General features: G+C 44.4%; 1 protein-coding gene across 1 annotated transcript in view; it reads left to right on the top strand.

Moving 5' to 3' along the window:
- LOC135510164 (kinesin-like protein KIF1C) overlaps positions 1-21,686 on the top strand; it is a 108,643-nt gene that overhangs the window by 74,050 nt on the left and 12,907 nt on the right. The window contains 4 exon segments of the mRNA XM_064930949.1: positions 2,407-2,632; positions 5,543-5,615; positions 9,588-9,686; positions 11,373-11,534. Of these exon segments, the coding sequence (XP_064787021.1) occupies positions 2,407-2,632; positions 5,543-5,615; positions 9,588-9,686; positions 11,373-11,534 (560 nt within the window).

Raw genomic sequence — 21,686 nt, 5'->3', positions numbered from 1 at the left:
ACTGCTACTCCTACTATTACTGCTACTGCTACTACTACTACTGTTACTACTGCTACTACTACTGTTACTACTACTACTACTACTAATACTAATACTACTGTAATACTAATACTACTGGGATATAGTCACTACTAATACTACTACTACTGTGCTACAGTCACTGCTACTACTACTACTACTACTTCTACTACTGGGCTATAGTCACTACTACTACTACTACTGGGCTATAGTCACTACTGCTACTACTACTACTACTGGGCTATAGTCACTACTACTACTACTACTACTACTACTGGGCTATAGTCACTACTACTACTACTACTACTACTACTACTACTACTGGGCTATAGTTACTACTACTACTACTACTGGGCTATAGTCACTACTACTACTGGGCTATAGTCACTACTACTACTACTACTACTACTACTACTACTACTACTACTACTACTGGGCTATAGTTACTACTACTACTACTACTGGGCTATAGTCACTACTACTACTGGGCTATAGTCACTACTGCTACTACTACTACTACTGGGCTATAGTCACTACTACTACTACTACTGTGCTTTAGTCACTACTACTACTACTAATACTACTACTACTGGGCTATAGTCACTACTACTACTACTACTACTACTGGGCTATAGTCACTACTACTGATACTACTACTGCTACTACTACTACTACTACTACTGGGCTATAGTCACTACTACTACTACTACTACTACTACTACTACTACTACTACTGGGCTATAGTCACTACTACTACTACTACTACTACTACTACTACTACTACTACTACTACTACTACTGGGCTATAGTCACTACTACTACTACTACTATTACTACTACTACTACTGTGCTTTAGTCACTACTACTACTACTACTACTACTACTACTGTGCTTTAGTCACTACTACTATTACTACTACTACTACTACTACTACTGGGCTACAGTCACTAATACTACTACTACTACTACTACTGGGCTATAGTCACTACTACTACTACTACTGGGCTATAGTCACTACTACTACTACTACTACTACTACTGGGCTATAGTCACTACTACTACTACTACTGCTACTACTACTACTACTACTGGGCTATAGCCACTACTACTACTACTACTACTGGGCTATAGTCACTACTACTACTACTGGGCTATAGTCACTACTACTACTACTACTACTACTACTACTACTACTGGGCTATAGTCACTACTACTACTACTACTACTACTACTACTACTACTACTGGGCTATAGTACTACACTAGGCACTACTACTACTACTACTGGGCTATAGTCACTACTACTACTACTACTGCTACTACTACTACTACTACTGGGCTATAGCCACTACTACTACTACTACTACTGGGCTATAGTCACTACTACTACTACTACTACTACTACTGGGCTATAGTCACTACTACTACTATTACTACTACTACTACTGGGCTATAGTCACTACTACTACTACTACTACTACTACTACTGGGCTATAGGCACTACTACTACTACTACTGGGCTATAGTCACACTACTACTACTACTACTACTACTACTACTACTACTACTACTACTGGGCTATAGTCACTACTACTACTATTACTACTTCTACTACTACTACTACTACTGGGCTATAGTCACTACTTCTACTACTACTGGGCTATAGTCACTACTACTACTACTACTACTACTACTACTGGGCTATAGTCACTACTACTACTATTACTACTTCTACTACTACTACTACTGGGCTATAGTCACTACTACTACTACTACTACTGGGCTATAGTCACTACTACTACTACCACTACTACTACTACTACTACTACTACTGGGCTATAGTCACTACTACTACTACTACTACTATTACTACTTCTACTACTACTGGGCTATAGTCACTACTACTACTACTACTACTACTACTACTACTACTGGGCTATAGGCACTACTACTACTACTACTACTACTACTACTGGGCTATAGTCACTACTACTACTATTACTACTTCTACTACTACTACTACTGGGCTATAGTCACTACTTCTACTACTACTGGGCTATAGTCACTACTACTACTACTACTACTACTGGGCTATAGTCACTATTACTGGACAAACACAGCATTCCAATGTTGCCATATTGGCAGTTCATTCTTTAATTCAAATAAACCTTCCGCTGAAACGGTCAGTCTAGCTTTCTACCTAACATCCTGTCCACATGTATCTAAAAAGTTTGTATCATATTTGATCAGTTCCTAGAATGAAAGTCTTCCTGACCAAGATGGTACATTTTTTTGTCATGTTCAATATGTATTCTATTTTCTGACCCTCTTCCCTGCCCCTCTTCCTCCTCCACCTCTTCCTCTTCTTTCTCCTTCCCCTCCCCCCCAGGTAACCGTATAGTGATGGGGAAGAACCATGTGTTCCGGTTCACCCACCCAGAACAGGCCCGTCTGGAGAGAGAACAGAGAGAGAGGAGCAGTACCAGTCCCAGCCACCAGGAGACCGAATGCACTGCCAACACAGGCCTCCAGGGGGAGCCAGAGGACTGGACCTACGCTCAGCGAGAACTACTAGAGAAACAAGGGATAGACATCAAACTGGAGATGGAGAAGAGGTGTGGGGGAGAGGGAGGAAGGGAAAAACATACAGTGCCTTGCGAAAGTATTCGGCCCCCTTGAACTTTGCAACCTTTTGCCACATTTCAGGCTTCAAACATAAAGATATAAAACTGTATTTTTTTGTGAAGAATCAACAAGTGGGACACAATCATGAAGTTGAACGACATTTATTGGATATTTCAAACTTTTTTAACAAATCAAAAACTGAAAAATTGGGCGTGCAAAATTATTCAGCCCCTTTACTTTCAGTGCAGCAAACTCTCTCCAGAAGTTCAGTGAGGATCTCTGAATGATCCAATGTTGACCTAAATGACTAATGATAAATACAATCCACCTGTGTGTAATCAAGTCTACGTATAAATGCACCTGCACTGTGATAGTCTCAGAGGTCCGTTAAAAGCGCAGAGAGAATCATGAAGAACAAGGAACACACCAGGCAGGTCCGAGATACTGTTGTGAAGACGTTTAATGTCGGATTTGGATACAAAAAATATTTCCCAAGCTTTAAACATCCCAAGGAGCACTGTGCAAGCGATAATATTGAAATGGGAGGAGTATCAGACCACTGCAAATTGACCAAGACCTGGCCGTCCCTCTAAACTTTCAGCTCATACAAGGAGAAGATTGATCAGAGATGCAGCCAAGAGGCCCATGATCACTCTGGATGAACTGCAGAGATCTACAGCTGAGGTGGGAGACTCTGTCCATAGGACAACAATCAGTCGTATATTGCACAAATCTGGCCTTTATGGAAGAGTGGCAAGAAGAAAGCCATTTCTTAAAGATATCCATAAAAAGTGTCGTTTAAAGTTTGCCACAAGCCACCTGGGAGACACACCAAACATGTGGAAGAAGGTGCTCTGGTCAGATGAAACCAAAATTGAACTTTTTGGCAACAATGCAAAACGTTATGTTTGGCGTAAAAGCAACACAGCTCATCACCCTGACCACACCATCCCCACTGTCAAACATGGTGGTGGCAGCATCATGGTTTGGGCCTGCTTTTCTTCAGCAGGGACAGGGAAGATGGTTAAAATTGATGGGAAGATGGATGGAGCCAAATACAGGACCATTCTGGAAGAAAACTTGATGAAGTCTGCAAAAGACCTGAGACTGGGACGGAGATTTGTCTTCCAACAAGACAATGATCCAAAACATAAAGCAAAGTCTACAATGGAATGGTTCAAAAATAAACATATCCAGGTGTTAGAATGGCCAAGTCAAAGTCCAGACCTGAATCCAATCGAGAATCTGTGGAAAGAACTGAAAACTGCTGTTCACAAATGCTCTCCATCCAACCTCACTGAGCTCGAGCTGTTTTGCAAGGAGGAATGGGAAAAAATTTCAGTCTCTCGATGTGCAAAACTGATAGAGACATACCCCAAGCGACTTACAGCTGTAATCACAGCAAAAGGTGGCGCTACAAAGTATTAACTTAAGGGGGCTGAATAATTTTGCACGCCCAATTTTTCAGTTTTTGATTTGTTAAAAAAGTTTGAAATATCCAATAAATGTCGTTCCACTTCATGATTGTGTCCCACTTGTTGTTGATTCTTCACAAAAAAATACAGTTTTATATCTTTATGTTTGAAGCCTGAAATGTGGCAAAAGGTCGCAAAGTTCAAGGGGGCCGAATACTTTCGCAAGGCACTGTATAAATGTAGCTTTGTTAATCAATCATTAAATCAACTGTCAACCTTCAATGTCTCCCAGAGAGAGCGAGAGAGAGGGAGAGAGAGAGAGAACCTCTTAAGCTGACAGTACCTGAAACCAACTAGAATTATATAAATTTTTAAATGCATACTAATGTCATGATATGTTTGGTAAAGTAATAAAGAAGGGGAAATATTTTGGGTGAAAAACAGATTATAAGTACAGTGCATTCAGAAAGTATTCAGGTCTCTTCCCTTCTTCCACATTTTGTTACAGCCTTATTCTAAAATTAATTCAATAATTTTTCGCCCCAGATCAATCTACACACAATAACCCATAATGACTTAGTAAAAACAGTTTTTTTTAAACATTTTTGCTAGTCAGGATCAAGGGAAAGATGGATGGAGCAAAGTACAGAGAATCTTTGATGAAAACCTGCTCCAGAGCACTCAGGACCCCAGACTGGGGCGAAGGTTCACCTTCCAACAGGACAACGACCCTAAGCACACAGCCAAGACAACGCAGGAGTGGCTTCAGGACAATTCTCTGAAAGTCCTTGAGTGACCCAGCCAAAGCCCGGACCTGAACCAGATCGAACATATCTGGAGAGACCTGAAAATAGCTGTGCAGCAACACTCTCCATCCAACCTGACAGAGCTTGAGAGGATCTGCAGAGAAGAATGGGAGAAACTCCCCAAATTGGGGTGTGCCAAGCTTGTAGCGTCATACCCAAGAAGACTCAAGGCTGTAATCGCTGCCAAAGTTGCTTCAACAAAGTTCTGAGCCAAAGGGTCTGAATACTTATGTAAATGTGATATTGTAGTTTTTGTTGCTTTGTCTTTATAGGCTATTGTATGTAGATTGATGAGGGGGAAAAAACTATTTAATCAATTTCAGAATGGCTGTAACATAAAACAATGTGGAAAAATATCCAAGGGGTCTGAATACTTTCCGAATGCCCTGTATATATTGACCTATAATATAGTATGAGAAGGATTGTTGACTATGTTTCACCATCATGTAGGTTTTATACTTGTATTGTAGATTAAATGGGTTGTAAAGTGGGGTTTTTCTCAGACATAAATGAACAATTCCAGGTAAAAGCCAAAGGTCATCGTTTTCTGGTTCTGGGGGAGGGCACTATTGCATGAATACAATATTGCCCTCGTGCTTTATTGGTGACTAAATCCATGGCAAAACGGTGCAAAACGTCTGTCAGCTCAACTGGTTAAACCCCGGGGTCTCTCTCCCAGGCTGCAGGACATGGAGATTCAGTACCGGAGGGAGAAGGAGGAGGCTGACCTATTACTGGAACAACAGAGACTGGTGAGACTGACTGACTGACTGACTGACTGACTGACTGACTGAGGGTTAGTACAGGAGAGAGGAGGAGGAGACAAACCTATTACTGGGACAACAGAGACTGGTGACTTTTATTACGTTTGCAATTGCAACAAATAATCTGCTCAGACCCCAACCAAGGAACATCAAAAGTCGTGCTATAAATTCACAGACAACACAAAGATTCCTTGATGTCCTTCCAGATTCCCTCTGTCTACCCAATGACACCAGAGGACAAAAATCAGTTAACCACCTAACTGAGGAACTCAATTTAACCTTGCGCAATACCCTAGATGCAGTTGCACCCCTAAAAACTAAAAACATTTCTCATAAGAAACTAGCTCCCTGGTACACAGAAAATACCCGAGCTCTGAAGCAAGCTTCCAGAAAATTGGAACGGAAATGGCGCCACACCAAACTGGAAGTCTTCCGTCTAGCTTGGAAAGACAGTACCGTGCAGTACCGAAGAGCCCTTACTGCTGCTCGATCACCCTATTTTTCTAACTTAATTGAGGACAATAAGAACAATCCAAAATTCCTTTTTGATACGGTCGCAAAGCTAACTAAAAAGCAGCATTCCCCAAGAGAGGATGACTTTCACTTTAGCAGTGATAAATTCATGAACTTCTTTGAGGAAAAAATTATGATTATTAGAAAGCAAATTACAGACTCCTCCTTAAATCTGCGTATTCCTTCAAAGCTCAGTTGTCCTGAGTCTGCACAACTCTGCGTGGACCTAGGATCAAGAGAGACGCTCAAGTGTTTTAGTACTATATCTCTTGACACAATGATGAAAATAATCATGGCCTCTAAACCTTCAAGCTGCTTACTGGACCCTATTCCAACTAAACTACTGAAAGAGCTGCTTCCTGTGCTTGGCCCTCCTATGTTGAACATAATAAACGGCTCTCTATCCACCGGATGTGTACCAAACTCACTAAAAGTGGCAGTAATAAAGCCTCTCTTGAAAAAGCCAAACCTTGACCCAGAAAATATAAAAAACTATCGGCCTATATCGAATCTTCCATTCCTCTCAAAAATCTTAGAAAAGGCTGTTGCTCAGCAACTCACTGCCTTCCTGAAGACAAACAATGTATATGAAATGCTTCAGTCTGGTTTTAGACCCCATCATAGCACTGAGACGGCACTTGTGAAGGTGGTAAATGACATTTTAATGGCATCGGACCGAGGCTCTGCATCTGTCCTCGTGCTCCTAGACCTTAGTGCTGCTTTTGATACCATCGATCACCACATTCTTTTGGAGAGATTGGAAACCCAAATTGGTCTACACGGTCAAGTTCTGGCCTGGTTTAGATCTTATCTGTCGGAAAGATATCAGTTTGTCTCTGTGGATGGTTTGTCCTCTGACAAATCAACTGTAAATTTCGGTGTTCCTCAAGGTTCCGTTTTAGGACCGCTGTTGTTTTCACTATATATTTTACCTCTTGGGGATGTTATTCGAAAACATAATGTTAACTTTCACTGCTATGCGGATGATACACAGCTGTACATTTCAATGAAACATGGTGAAGCCCCAAAATTGCCCTCGCTAGAAGCATGTGTTTCAGACATAAGGAAGTGGATGGCAGCAAACTTTCTACTTTTAAACTCGGATAAAACAGAGATGCTTGTTCTAGGTCCCAAGAAACAAAGAGATCTTCTGTTGAATCTGACAATTAATCTTAATGGTTGTACAGTCATCTCAAATAAAACTGTGAAGGACCTCGGCGTTACTCTGGACCCTGATCTCTCTTTTGAAGAACATATCAAGACCATTTCAAGGACAGCTTTTTTCCATCTACGTAACATTGCAAAAATCAGAAACTTTCTGTCCAAAAATGATGCAGAAAAATTAATCCATGCTTTTGTCACTTCTAGGTTAGACTACTGCAATGCTCTACTTTCCGGCTACCCGGATAAAGCACTAAATAAACTTCAGTTAGTGCTAAATACGGCTGCTAGAATCCTGACTAGAACCAAAAAATTTGATCATATTACTCCAGTGCTAGCCTCCCTACACTGGCTTCCTGTCAAAGCAAGGGCTGATTTCAAGGTTTTACTGCTAACCTACAAAGCATTGCATGGGCTTGCTCCTACCTATCTCTCTGATTTGGTCCTGCCGTACATACCTACACGTACGCTACGGTCACAAGACGCAGGCCTCCTAATTGTCCCTAGAATTTCTAAGCAAACAGCTGGAGGCAGGGCTTTCTCCTATAGAGCTCCATTTTTATGGAACGGTCTGCCTACCCATGTCAGAGACGCAAACTCGGTCTCAACCTTTAAGTCTTTACTGAAGACTCATCTCTTCAGTGGGTCATATGATTGAGTGTAGTCTGGCCCAGGAGTGGGAAGGTGAACGGAAAGGCTCTGGAGCAACGAACCACCCTTGCTGTCTCTGCCTGGCCGGTTCCCCTCTTTCCACTGGGATTCTCTGCCTCTAACCCTATTACAGGGGCTGAGTCACTGGCTTGCTGGGGCTCTCTCATGCCGTCCCTGAGGGGGTGCGTCACCTGAGTGGGTTGATTCACTGATGTGGTCATCCTGTCTGGGTTGGCGCCCCCCCCTTGGGTTGTGCCGTGGCGGAGATCTTTGCGGGCTATACTCAGCTTTGTCTCAGGATGGTAAGTTGGTGGTTGAAGATATCCCTCCAGTGGTGTGGGGGCTGTGCTTTGGCATAGTGGGTGGGGTTATATCCTTCCTGTTTGGCCCTGTCCGGGGGTGTCCTCGGGTGGGGCCACAGTGTCTCCTGACCCCTCCTGTCTCAGCCTTCAGTATTTATGCTGCAGTAGTTTATGTGTCGGGGGCTGGGGTCAGTTTGTTATATCTGGAGTACTTCTCCTGTCCAATTCGGTGTCCTGTGTGAATCTAAGTGTGCGTTCTCTAATTCTCTCCTTCTCTCTCTCGGAGGACCTGAGCCCTAGGACCATGCCCCAGGACTACCTGACATGATGACTCCTTGCTGTCCCCAGTCCACCTGGCCGTGCTGCTGCTCCAGTTTCAACTGAACCGCGGCCCTAGGACCATGCCCCAGGACTACTTGACATGATGACTCCTTGCTGTCCCCAGTCCACCTGGCCGTGCTGCTGCTCCAGTTTCAACTGTTCTGCCTTATTATTCGACCATGCTGGTCATTTATGAACATTTGAACATCTTGGCCATGTTCTGTTATAATCTCTACCCGGCACAGCCAGAAGAGGACTGGCCACCCCACATAGCCTGGTTCCTCTCTAGGTTTCTTCCTAGGTTTTGGCTTTTCTAGGGAGTTTTTCCTAGCCACCGTGCTTCTACACCTGCATTGCTTGCTGTTTGGGGTTTTAGGCTGGGTTTCTGTACAGCACTTTGAGATATCAGCTGATGTACGAAGGGCTATATAAATAAATTTGATTTGATTTGATTTGATTTGGTGAGACTGACTGACTGACTGACTGACTGACTGACTGACTGACTGACTGACTGACAGACTGACAGACTGACTGAGGGTTAGTACAGGAGAGAGGAGGAGGAGACTAACCTGTTACTGGGACAACAGAGACTGGTGAGACTGACTGACTGACTGACTGACTGACTGACTGAGGGTTAGTACAGGAGAGAGGAGGAGGAGACAAACCTGTTACTGGGACAACAGAGACTGGTGAGACTGACTGACTGACTGACTGACTGACTGAGGGTTAGTACAGAGAGAGGAGGAGGAGACTAACCTGTTACTGGGACAACAGAGACTGGTGAGAGACTGACTGACTGACTGACTGACTGACTGACTGAGGGTTAGTACAGGAGAGAGGAGGAGGAGACAAACCTGTTACTGGGACAACAGAGACTGGACTGAGACTGACTGACTGACTGACTGACTGACTGAGGGTTAGTACAGGAGAGATGAAGAGGAGACTAACCTGTTACTGGGACAACAGAGACTGGTAAAACATGATGTGTGGATTAACCCTCTCCTCTCCTCAGTATACAGACTCAGACAGTGGAGACGACTCTGATAAGAGATCCTGTGAAGAGAGCTGGAGACTGATATCTTCACTCAGAGAGAAACTACCTGCTAACAAGGTATACACACACATAGTTATATAACTACAGTACCAGTCAAAAGTTTGGACACACCTACTCATTCAAGGGTTTTTCTTGACTATTATTGTAGAATAATAGTGAAGACAACAAAATTATGAAATAACACATATGGAATCATGTAGTAACCAAAAAAGTGTTAAATAAATCAAAATATATTTTAGATTATTTGAGATTCTTCAAAATAGTCAACCTTTGCCTTGATGACTGAGTTACACACTCTTGGCATTTTCTCAACCAGCTTCTTGAGGTATTTTAGATTATTTGAGATTCTTCAAAATAGTCAACCTTTTTGATGACTGAGTTCAACCAGCTTCTTGAGGTAGTCACCTGGAATGCATTTCAATTAACAGGTGTGCCTTGTTAAAAGTTCATTTGTGGATTTTTTTCCCTTCTGAATGTGTTTGAGCCAATCAGTTGTGTTGTGACAAGGTAGGGTGGTATACAGAAGATAGCCTTATTTGGTAAAAGACCAAGTCCATATTATGTCAAGAACAGCTCAAATAAGCAAAGAAAAACAACAGTCCATCATTACTTTAAGACATGAACGTCAGTCAATACGGAAGATTTCAAGAACTTTGAAAGCTTCTTCAAGTGCAGTCACAAAAACCATCATGCGCTATGATGAAACTGGCTCTCATGAGGACCACCACAGGAAAGGAAGACCCAGAGTTACCTCTGCTGCAGAGAATAAGTTCATTAGAGTAAAATGCATCTCAGATTGCAGCCCAAGTAAATTCTCCACAGAGTTCAAGTAACAGATACATCTCAACATCAACTGTTCAGAGGAGAAAGAGTGAATCAGGCCTTCATGTTCAAATTGCTGCAAAGAAACCACCACTAAAGGACACCAAGATGAGACTTGCTTGGGCCAAGAAACACTAGCAATGGACATTAGACCTGTGAAACTCTGTCCTTTGGTCCAAATTTGAGATTTTTGGTTCCAACCGCAATGTCTTTGTGAGACAGAGTAGGTGAATGGATGTTCTCCGCATGTGTGGTTCCCACCGTGAAGCATGGAGGAGGAGGTGTGATGGTGTGGGGGTGCTTTGCTGGTGACACTGTCTGTGATTTCTTTAGAATTCAAGGCACACTTAACCAGCATGACTACCACAGCATTCTGCAGTGATACACCATCCCATCTGGTTTGCACTTAGTCCCACTATCATTTGTTTTTTAACAAGACAATGACCCAACTCACCTCCAAGCTGTGTAAGGGATTTATGACCAAGAAGGAGAGTGATGGAGTGCTGCATCAGATGACCTGGCCTCCATGATCACCCGACCTCAACCCAATTGAGATGGTTTGGGATGAGTCGGGCCGCAGAGTGAAGGAAAAGCAGCCAACAAGTGCTCAGCATATGTGGGAACTCCTTCAAGACTGTTGGAAAAGCATTCCAGGTGAAGCTGGTTGAGAGAATGCCAAGAGTTTGCAAAGCTGTCATCAAGGCAAAGGGTAGCTACTTTGAAGAATCTCAAATATAGAATACATTTTGATTTAACACTTTTTGGTTACTACATGACTCCATATGTGTTATTTCATAGTTTTGATACCTTCACTATTATTCTACAGTGTAGAAAATAGTAAAAATAAAGAAAACCCTTGAATGAGTAGGTGTGTTTAAACTTTTGAATGGTACTGTATATGTATATGTTGTAATTCTATAGGTCCAGTCGATAGTAAAGCGTTGTGGCCTGCCCAGTAGTGGTAAACGTCGGGAGCCACTCAGGGTCTATCAGATCCCTCAGCGTCGCCGAATCAGCAAAGACCCCAAACGGGTTACCATCAGAGACCTGAGGATGCAGGCGGTCAAAGAGATCTGCTACGAGGTACAGTATTGTTACCACGCCAAATACAACACCCCACTGGCTCTGTCCCAGTCACCTTACTGTCAAGAGATCTACTACAAGGTTTTTAAAATGTTTTATTTCATCTTTATTTAACTAGGCAAGTCAGTTAAGAACAAATTCTTATTTACAATGACGGCCTACACCGGCCAAACCAAAACGACGCTGGGCCAGTTGTGCCTCATTCTTCTGAATACCTAACCCTGGGATAGAGGTTTATTTTTCAGCGAGACAATTCCACACATTTTAATGCAAAAGATGCACCATCATCTAAAAGGTGTTGAGTTCCTGAGTGGTCTAGTCTTAGTCATGATTTACATCTGAATCTAGTCCTGATGAGTCCTGGGGTGGATAGATACATATTAACCCTGGGGGGGGGGGGTGAATAGATACATATTAACCCTGGGGGGTGAATAGATACATATTAACCCTGGGGGGGGGGGGTGAATAGATACATATTAACCCTGGGGGGGTGAATAGATACATATTAACCCTGGGGAGACAGCACATTATGGGGGGTGAATAGATACAATTAACCCTGGGGGTGGATAGATACATATTAACCCTGGGGGGGTGAATAGATACATATTAACCCTGGGGGGGTGGATAGATACATATTAACCCTGGGGGGTGAATAGATACATATTAACCCATATTGGGGGGGGTGAATAGATACATATTAACCCTGGGGGGGGGTGAATAGATACATATTAACCCTAATAGGGGGGGTGAATAGATACATGAATAACCCTGGGGGGTGAATAGATACATATTAACCCTTAGAATACATATTAACCCTGGGGGGGGTGAATAGATACATATTAACCCTGGGGGGTGAATAGATACATATTAACCCTGGGGGGGTGAATAGATACATATTAACCCTGGGGGGGTGAATAGATACATATTAACCCTGGGGGGGGGAATAGATACATATTAACCCTGGGGGTGAATAGATACATATTAACCCTGGGGGGGGGTGAATAGATACATATTAACCCTGGGGGGTGAATAGATACATATTAACCCTGGGGGGGGGTGAATTATATTAACCCTGGGGGGGTGAATAGATACATATTAACCCTGGGGGGTGAATAGATACATATTAACCCTGGGGGGGGGGGGGTGAATAGATACATATTAACCCTGGGGGTGAATAGATACATATTAACCCTGGGGGGGGTGAATAGATACATATTAACCCTGGGGGGTGAATAGATACATATTAACCCTGGGGGGGTGAATAGATAACCCTGGGGGGTGAATAGATACATATTAACCCTGGGGGGGGGGTGAATAGATACATATTAACCCTGGGGGGGGTGAATAGATACATATTAACCCTGGGGGTGAATAGATACATATTAACCCTGGGGGGGTGAATAGATACATATTAACCCTGGGGGGGGGGGGTGAATAGATACATATTAACCCTGGGGGGGTGAATAGATACATATTAACCCTGGGGGGGGGTGAATAGATACATATTAACCCTGGGGGGGAATAGATACATATTAACCCTGGGGGGGTGAATAGATACATATTAACCCTGGGGGGGTGAATAGATACATATTAACCCTGGGGGGGGGTGAATAGATACATTAACCCTGGGGGGGGGTGAATAGATACATATTAACCCTGGGGGGGGGGGTGAATAGGGGGGTGAATAGATACATATTAACCCTGGGGGGGTGAATAGATACATATTAACCCTGGGGGGGGGTGAATAGATACATATTAACCCTGGGGGGGTGAATAGATACATATTAACCCTGGGGGTGAATAGATACATATTAACCCTGGGGGGGGGGTGAATAGATACATATTAACCCTGGGGGGTGAATAGATACATATTAACCCTGGGGGGGTGAATAGATACATATTAACCCTGGGGGGGGGGGTGAATAGGGGGGTGAATAGATACATATTAACCCTGGGGGGGGGGGGGTGAATAGATACATATTAACCCTGGGGGGGGGGTGAATAGATACATATTAACCCTGGGGGTGAATAGATACATATTAACCCTGGGGGGGGGGTGAATAGATACATATTAACCCTGGGGGGGGGGTGAATAGATACATATTAACCCTGGGGGGGGGGGGGGTGAATAGATACATATTAACCCTGGGGGTGAATAGATACATATTAACCCTGGGGGGGGGTGAATAGATACATATTAACCCTAGGGGGGTGAATAGATACATATTAACCCTGGGGGGGTGAATAGATACATATTAACCCTGGGGGGGGGGGTGAATAGATACATATTAACCCTGGGGGGTGAATAGATACATATTAACCCTGGGGGGGGTGAATAGATACATATTAACCCTGGGGGGGGTGAATAGATACATATTAACCCTGGGGGGTGAATAGATACATATTAACCCTGGGGGGGGGGGGTGAATAGATACATATTAACCCTGGGGGGGGGTGAATAGATACATATTAACCCTGGGGGGGTGAATAGATACATATTAACCCTGGGGGGGGGGTGAATAGATACATATTAACCCTGGGGGGGTGAATAGATACATATTAACCCTGGGGGGTGAATAGATACATATTAACCCTGGGGGGGGTGAATAGATACATATTAACCCTGGGGGGGGGGGGGGTGAATAGATACATATTAACCCTGGGGGTGAATAGATACATATTAACCCTGGGGGGGTGAATAGGGGGGGTGAATAGATACATATTAACCCTGGGGGGGTGAATAGATACATATTAACCCTGGGGGGGTGAATAGATACATATTAACCCTGGGGGGGTGAATAGATACATATTAACCCTGGGGGGGGGGGGTGAATAGATACATATTAACCCTGGGGGGTGAATAGATACATATTAACCCTGGGGGGGGGTGAATAGATACATATTAACCCTGGGGGGGTGAATAGATACATATTAACCCTGGGGGTGAATAGATACATATTAACCCTGGGGGGTGAATAGATACATATTAACCCTGGGGGTGAATAGATACATATTAACCCTGGGGGGTGAATAGATACATATTAACCCTGGGGGGGTGAATAGATACATATTAACCCTGGGGGGGTGAATAGATACATATTAACCCTGGGGGGGGGTGAATAGATACATATTAACCCTGGGGGGGGTGAATAGATACATATTAACCCTGGGGGGGGGGTGAATAGATACATATTAACCCTGGGGGGGGGTGAATAGATACATATTAACCCTGGGGGGGGGGGGTGAATAGATACATATTAACCCTGGGGGGTGAATAGATACATATTAACCCTGGGGGTGAATAGATACATATTAACCCTGGGGGGGGGGGGGTGAATAGATACATATTAACCCTGGGGGGTGAATAGATACATATTAACCCTGGGGGGGGGTGAATAGATACATATTAACCCTGGGGGGGTGAATAGATACATATTAATGAATAGATACATATTAACCCTGGGGGGGTGAATAGATACATATTAACCCTGGGGGGGGGTGAATAGATACATATTAACCCTGGGGGGGGGTGAATAGATACATATTAACCCTGGGGGGGGTGAATAGATACATATTAACCCTGGGGGGGGGGGTGAATAGATACATATTAACCCTGGGGGGGTGAATAGATACATATTAACCCTGGGGGGTGAATAGATACATATTAACCCTGGGGGGGGGTGAATAGATACATATTAACCCTGGGGGGGGGGGGGGTGAATAGATACATATTAACCCTGGGGGGTGAATAGATACATATTAACCCTGGGGGGGTGAATAGATACATATTAACCCTGGGGGGTGAATAGATACATATTAACCCTGGGGGGGGGTGAATAGATACATATTAACCCTGGGGGGGGGGTGAATAGATACATATTAACCCTGGGGGGGTGAATAGATACATATTAACCCTGGGGGTGAATAGATACATATTAACCCTGGGGGGGGGATACATATTAACCCTGGGGGGGTGAATAGATACATATTAACCCTGGGGGGGGGGGTGAATAGATACATATTAACCCTGGGGGGGAATAGGTGAATAGATACATATTAACCCTGGGGGGGTGAATAGATACATATAAGATACATATTAACCCTGGGGGGTGAATAGATACATATTAACCCTGGGGGTGAATAGATACATATTAACCCTGGGGGGTGAATAGATACATATTAACCCTGGGGGGGTGAATAGATACATATTAACCCTGGGGGTGAATAGATACATATTAACCCTGGGGGTGAATAGATACATATTAACCCTGGGGGGTGAATAGATACATATTAACCCTGGGGGGGTGAATAGATACATATTAACCCTGGGGGGGGGGGGTGAATAGATACATATTAACCCTGGGGGGGGTGAATAGATACATATTAACCCTGGGGGGGTGAATAGATACATATTAACCCTGGGGGGGTGAATAGATACATATTAACCCTGGGGGGGTGAATAGATACATATTAACCCTGGGGGGTGAATAGATACATATTAACCCTGGGGGGGTGAATAGATACATATTAACCCTGGGGGGGGTGAATAGATACATATTAACCCTGGGGGGGGTGAATAGATACATATTAACCCTGGGGGGAGGGGGGTGAATAGATACATATTAACCCTGGGGGTGAATAGATACATATTAACCCTGGGGGGGGTGAATAGATACATATTAACCCTGGGGGGGTGAATAGATACATATTAACCCTGGGGGGGGGGGGTGAATAGATACATATTAACCCTGGGGGGGTGAATAGATACATATTAACCCTGGGGGGGGGTGAATAGATACATATTAACCCTGGGGGGGGGTGAATAGATACATATTAACCTGGGGGGGGGGTGAATAGATACATATTAACCCTGGGGGGGTGAATAGATACATATTAACCCTGGGGGGGTGAATAGATACATATTAACCCTGGGGGGGTGAATAGATACATATTAACCCTGGGGGGGGGGTGAATAGATACATATTAACCCTGGGGGGGTGAATAGATACATATTAACCCTGGGGGGGTGAATAGATACATATTAACCCTGGGGGGGGGTGAATAGATACATATTAACCCTGGGGGGGTGAATAGATACATATTAACCCTGGGGGGGGGGTGAATAGATACATATTAACCCTGGGGGGGGTGAATAGATACATATTAACCCTGGGGGGGGGTGAATAGATACATATTAACCCTGGGGGGGGGTGAATAGATACATATTAACCCTGGGGGGGGGTGAATAGATACATATTAACCCTGGGGGTGAATAGATACATATTAACCCTGGGGGGGGGAATAGATACATATTAACCCTGGGGGGGTGAATAGATACATATTAACCCTGGGGGGGGTGAATAGATACATATTAACCCTGGGGGGGGGTGAATAGATACATATTAACCCTGGGGGGGTGAATAGATACATATTAACCCTGGGGGGGTGAATAGATACATATTAACCCTGGGGGTGAATAGATACATATTAACCCTGGGGGGGGTGAATAGATACATATTAACCCTGGGGGGGTGAATAGATACATATTAACCCTGGGGGGTGAATAGATACATATTAACCCTGGGGGGGTGAATAGATACATATTAACCCTGGGGGGTGAATAGATACATATTAACCCTGGGGGGGGAATAGATACATATTAAATAGATACATATTAACCCTGGGGGGGGGGGTGAATAGATACATATTAACCCTGGGGGTGAATAGGGTGAATAGATACATATTAACCCTGGGGGGGGGTGAATAGATACATATTAACCCTGGGGGGGGTGAATAGATACATATTAACCCTGGGGGGGGGGGTGAATAGATACATATTAACCCTGGGGGGGGTGAATAGATACATATTAACCCTGGGGGGGGTGAATAGATACATATTAACCCTGGGGTGAATAGATACATATTAACCCTGGGGGGTGAATAGATACATATTAACCCTGGGGGTGAATAGATACATATTAACCCTGGGGGGGGTGAATAGATACATATTAACCCTGGGGGGGGGGGTGAATAGATACATATTAACCCTGGGGGTGAATAGATACATATTAACCCTGGGGGGGTGAATAGATACATATTAACCCTGGGGGGGGGTGAATAGATACATATTAACCCTGGGGGGGGGGTGAATAGATACATATTAACCCTGGGGAATAGGGGGTGAATAGATACATATTAACCCTGGGGGGGGGGTGAATAGATACATATTAACCCTGGGGGGGGTGAATAGATACATATTAACCCTGGGGGGTGAATAGATACATATTAACCCTGGGGGGGTGAATAGATACATATTAACCCTGGGGGGGGTGAATAGATACATATTAACCCTGGGGGGGGGGTGAATAGATACATATTAACCCTGGGGGGGGGTGAATAGATACATATTAACCCTGGGGGGGTGAATAGATACATATTAACCCTGGGGGGGGGGGTGAATAGATACATATTAACCCTGGGGGGGTGAATAGATACATATTAACCCTGGGGGGGGTGAATAGATACATATTAACCCTGGGGGGGGGTGAATAGATACATATTAACCCTGGGGGGGTGAATAGATACATATTAACCCTGGGGGGGTGAATAGATACATATTAACCCTGGGGGGGTGAATAGATACATATTAACCCTGGGGGGGTGAATAGATACATATTAACCCTGGGGGGGGGTGAATAGATACATATTAACCCTGGGGGGGTGAATAGATACATATTAACCCTGGGGGGGTGAATAGATACATATTAACCCTGGGGGGTGAATAGATACATATTAACCCTGGGGGGGTGAATAGATACATATTAACCCTGAGGGGGGGGGGGATACATATTAACCCTGGGGGGTGAATAGATACATATTAACCCTGGGGGGGGTGAATAGATACATATTAACCCTGGGGGGTGAATAGATACATATTAACCCTGGGGGGGGGTGAATAGATACATATTAACCCTGGGGGGGGTGAATAGATACATATTAACCCTGGGGGGGTGAATAGATACATATTAACCCTGGGGGGGTGAATAGATACATATTAACCCTGGGGGGGGGTGAATAGATACATATTAACCCTGGGGGGGTGAATAGATACATATTAACCCTGGGGGGGGGGGTGAATAGATACATATTAACCCTGGGGGGGTGAATAGATACATATTAACCCTGGGGGGGTGAATAGATACATATTAACCCTGGGGGGGGGTGAATAGATACATATTAACCCTGGGGGGGGGGGGGTGAATAGATACATATTAACCCTGGGGGGGTGAATAGATACATATTAACCCTGGGGGGGGGGGTGAATAGATACATATTAACCCTGGGGGGGGTGAATAGATACATATTAACCCTGGGGGGGGGGGTGAATAGATACATATTAACCCTGGGGGGGGTGAATAGATACATATTAACCCTGGGGGGTGAATAGATACATATTAACCCTGGGGGAATAGATACATATTAACCCTGGGGGGGGTGAATAGATACATATTAACCCTGGGGGGGTGAATAGATACATATTAACCCTGGGGGTGAATAGATACATATTAACCCTGGGGGAGGGGGGGTGAATAGATACATATTAACCCTGGGGGGAATAGGGGGTGAATAGATACATATTAACCCTGGGGGTGAATAGATACATATTAACCCTGGGGGGGGGGGTGAATAGATACATATTAACCCTGGGGGGGGGGTGAATAGATACATATTAACCCTGGGGGGGGGGGTGAATAGATACATATTAACCCTGGGGGGGGGTGAATAGATACATATTAACCCTGGGGGGGGTGAATAGATACATATTAACCCTGGGGGGGGGGTGAATAGATACATATTAACCCTGGGGGGGGGGGTGAATAGATACATATTAACCCTGGGGGGTGAATAGATACATATTAACCCTGGGGGGGTGAATAGATACATATTAACCCTGGGGGGGTGAATAGATACATATTAACCCTGGGGGGGGGGGTGAATAGATACATATTAACCCTGGGGGGGGGTGAATAGATACATATTAACCCTGGGGGGGTGAATAGATACATATTAACCCTGGGGGGGGTGAATAGATACATATTAACCCTGGGGGAGGGGGGGGTGAATAGATACATATTAACCCTGGGGGGGGGTGAATAGATACATATTAACCCTGGGGGGGGGGGGGTGAATAGATACATATTAACCCTGGGGGGGGTGAATAGATACATATTAACCCTGGGGGGGGGGGGTGAATAGATACATATTAACCCTGGGGGGGTGAATAGATACATATTAATATTAACCCTGGGGGGGGGTGAATAGATACATATTAACCCTGGGGGGGTGAATAGATACATATTAACCCTGGGGGGGGGTGAATAGATACATATTAACCCTGGGGGGGGGTGAATAGATACATATTAACCCTGGGGGGTGAATAGATACATATTAACCCTGGGGGGGTGAATAGATACATATTAACCCTGGGGGGGGGTGAATAGATACATATTAACCCTGGGGGGGGGTGAATAGATACATATTAACCCTGGGGGGGGGGGGGGTGAATAGATACATATTAACCCTGGGGGGGGGTGAATAGATACATATTAACCCTGGGGGGGTGAATAGATACATATTAACCCTGGGGGGGGGGGTGAATAGATACATATTAACCCTGGGGGGGGGGGTGAATAGATACATATTAACCCTGGGGGGGTGAATAGATACATATTAACCCTGGGGGGGATACATATTAACCCTGGGAGGGGTGAATAGATACATATTAACCCTGGGGGGGGTGAATAGATACATATTAACCCTGGGGGGGTGAATAGATACATATTAACCCTGGGGGGGGGGTGAATAGATACATATTAACCCTGGGGGGTGAATAGATACATATTAACCCTGGGGGGGTGAATAGATACATATTAACCCTGGGGGGGGTGAATAGATACATATTAACCCTGGGGGGGTGAATAGATACATATTAACCCTGGGGGGGTGAATAGATACATATTAACCCTGGGGGGGGTGAATAGATACATATTAACCCTGGGGGGGGTGAATAGATACATATTAACCCTGGGGGGGGGGTGAATAGATACATATTAACCCTGGGGGGGGGTGAATAGATACATATTAACCCTGGGGGGGGGGGTGAATAGATACATATTAACCCTGGGGGGGGGGTGAATAGATACATATTAACCCTGGGGGGGGGTGAATAGATACATATTAACCCTGGGGGGGGGTGAATAGATACATATTAACCCTGGGGGGTGAATAGATACATATTAACCCTGGGGGGGTGAATAGATACATATTAACCCTGGGGGGGGGTGAATAGATACATATTAACCCTGGGGGGGTGAATAGATACATATATTAACCCTGGGGGGGTGAATAGATACATATTAACCCTGGGGGGTGAATAGATACATATTAACCCTGGGGGGGGGGGTGAATAGATACATATTAACCCTGGGGGGGGGGGTGAATAGATACATATTAACCCTGGGGGGGTGAATAGATACATATTAACCCTGGGGGGGTGAATAGATACATATTAACCCTGGGGGGGGGGTGAATAGATACATATTAACCCTGGGGGGGGGGGTGAATAGATACATATTAACCCTGGGGGGGGGTGAATAGATACATATTAACCCTGGGGGGGTGAATAGATACATATTAACCCTGGGGGGGGTGAATAGATACATATTAACCCTGGGGGGGGGGTGAATAGATACATATTAACCCTGGGGGGGTGAATAGATACATATTAACCCTGGGGCATATTAACCCTGGGGGGGTGAATAGATACATATTAACCCTGGGGGGGGGGTGAATAGATACATATTAACCCTGGGGGGGGGGAATAGATACATATTAACCCTGGGGGTGAATAGATACATATTAACCCTGGGGGGTGAATAGATACATATTAACCCTGGGGGGGGGTGAATAGATACATATTAACCCTGGGGGGGGGGGGTGAATAGATACATATTAACCCTGGGGGGGGGGTGAATAGATACATATTAACCCTGGGGGGGTGAATAGATACATATTAACCCTGGGGGGGTGAATAGATACATATTAACCCTGGGGGGGGTGAATAGATACATATTAACCCTGGGGGGTGAATAG

The sequence above is a fragment of the Oncorhynchus masou genome, chromosome 23 (assembly GCF_036934945.1).
Source record: "Oncorhynchus masou masou isolate Uvic2021 chromosome 23, UVic_Omas_1.1, whole genome shotgun sequence".
Classification (NCBI taxonomy): domain Eukaryota; kingdom Metazoa; phylum Chordata; class Actinopteri; order Salmoniformes; family Salmonidae; genus Oncorhynchus; species Oncorhynchus masou.
Note: the sequence above shows the minus strand (reverse complement) of the source record. Positions and strands in the feature narration are given on the sequence as shown.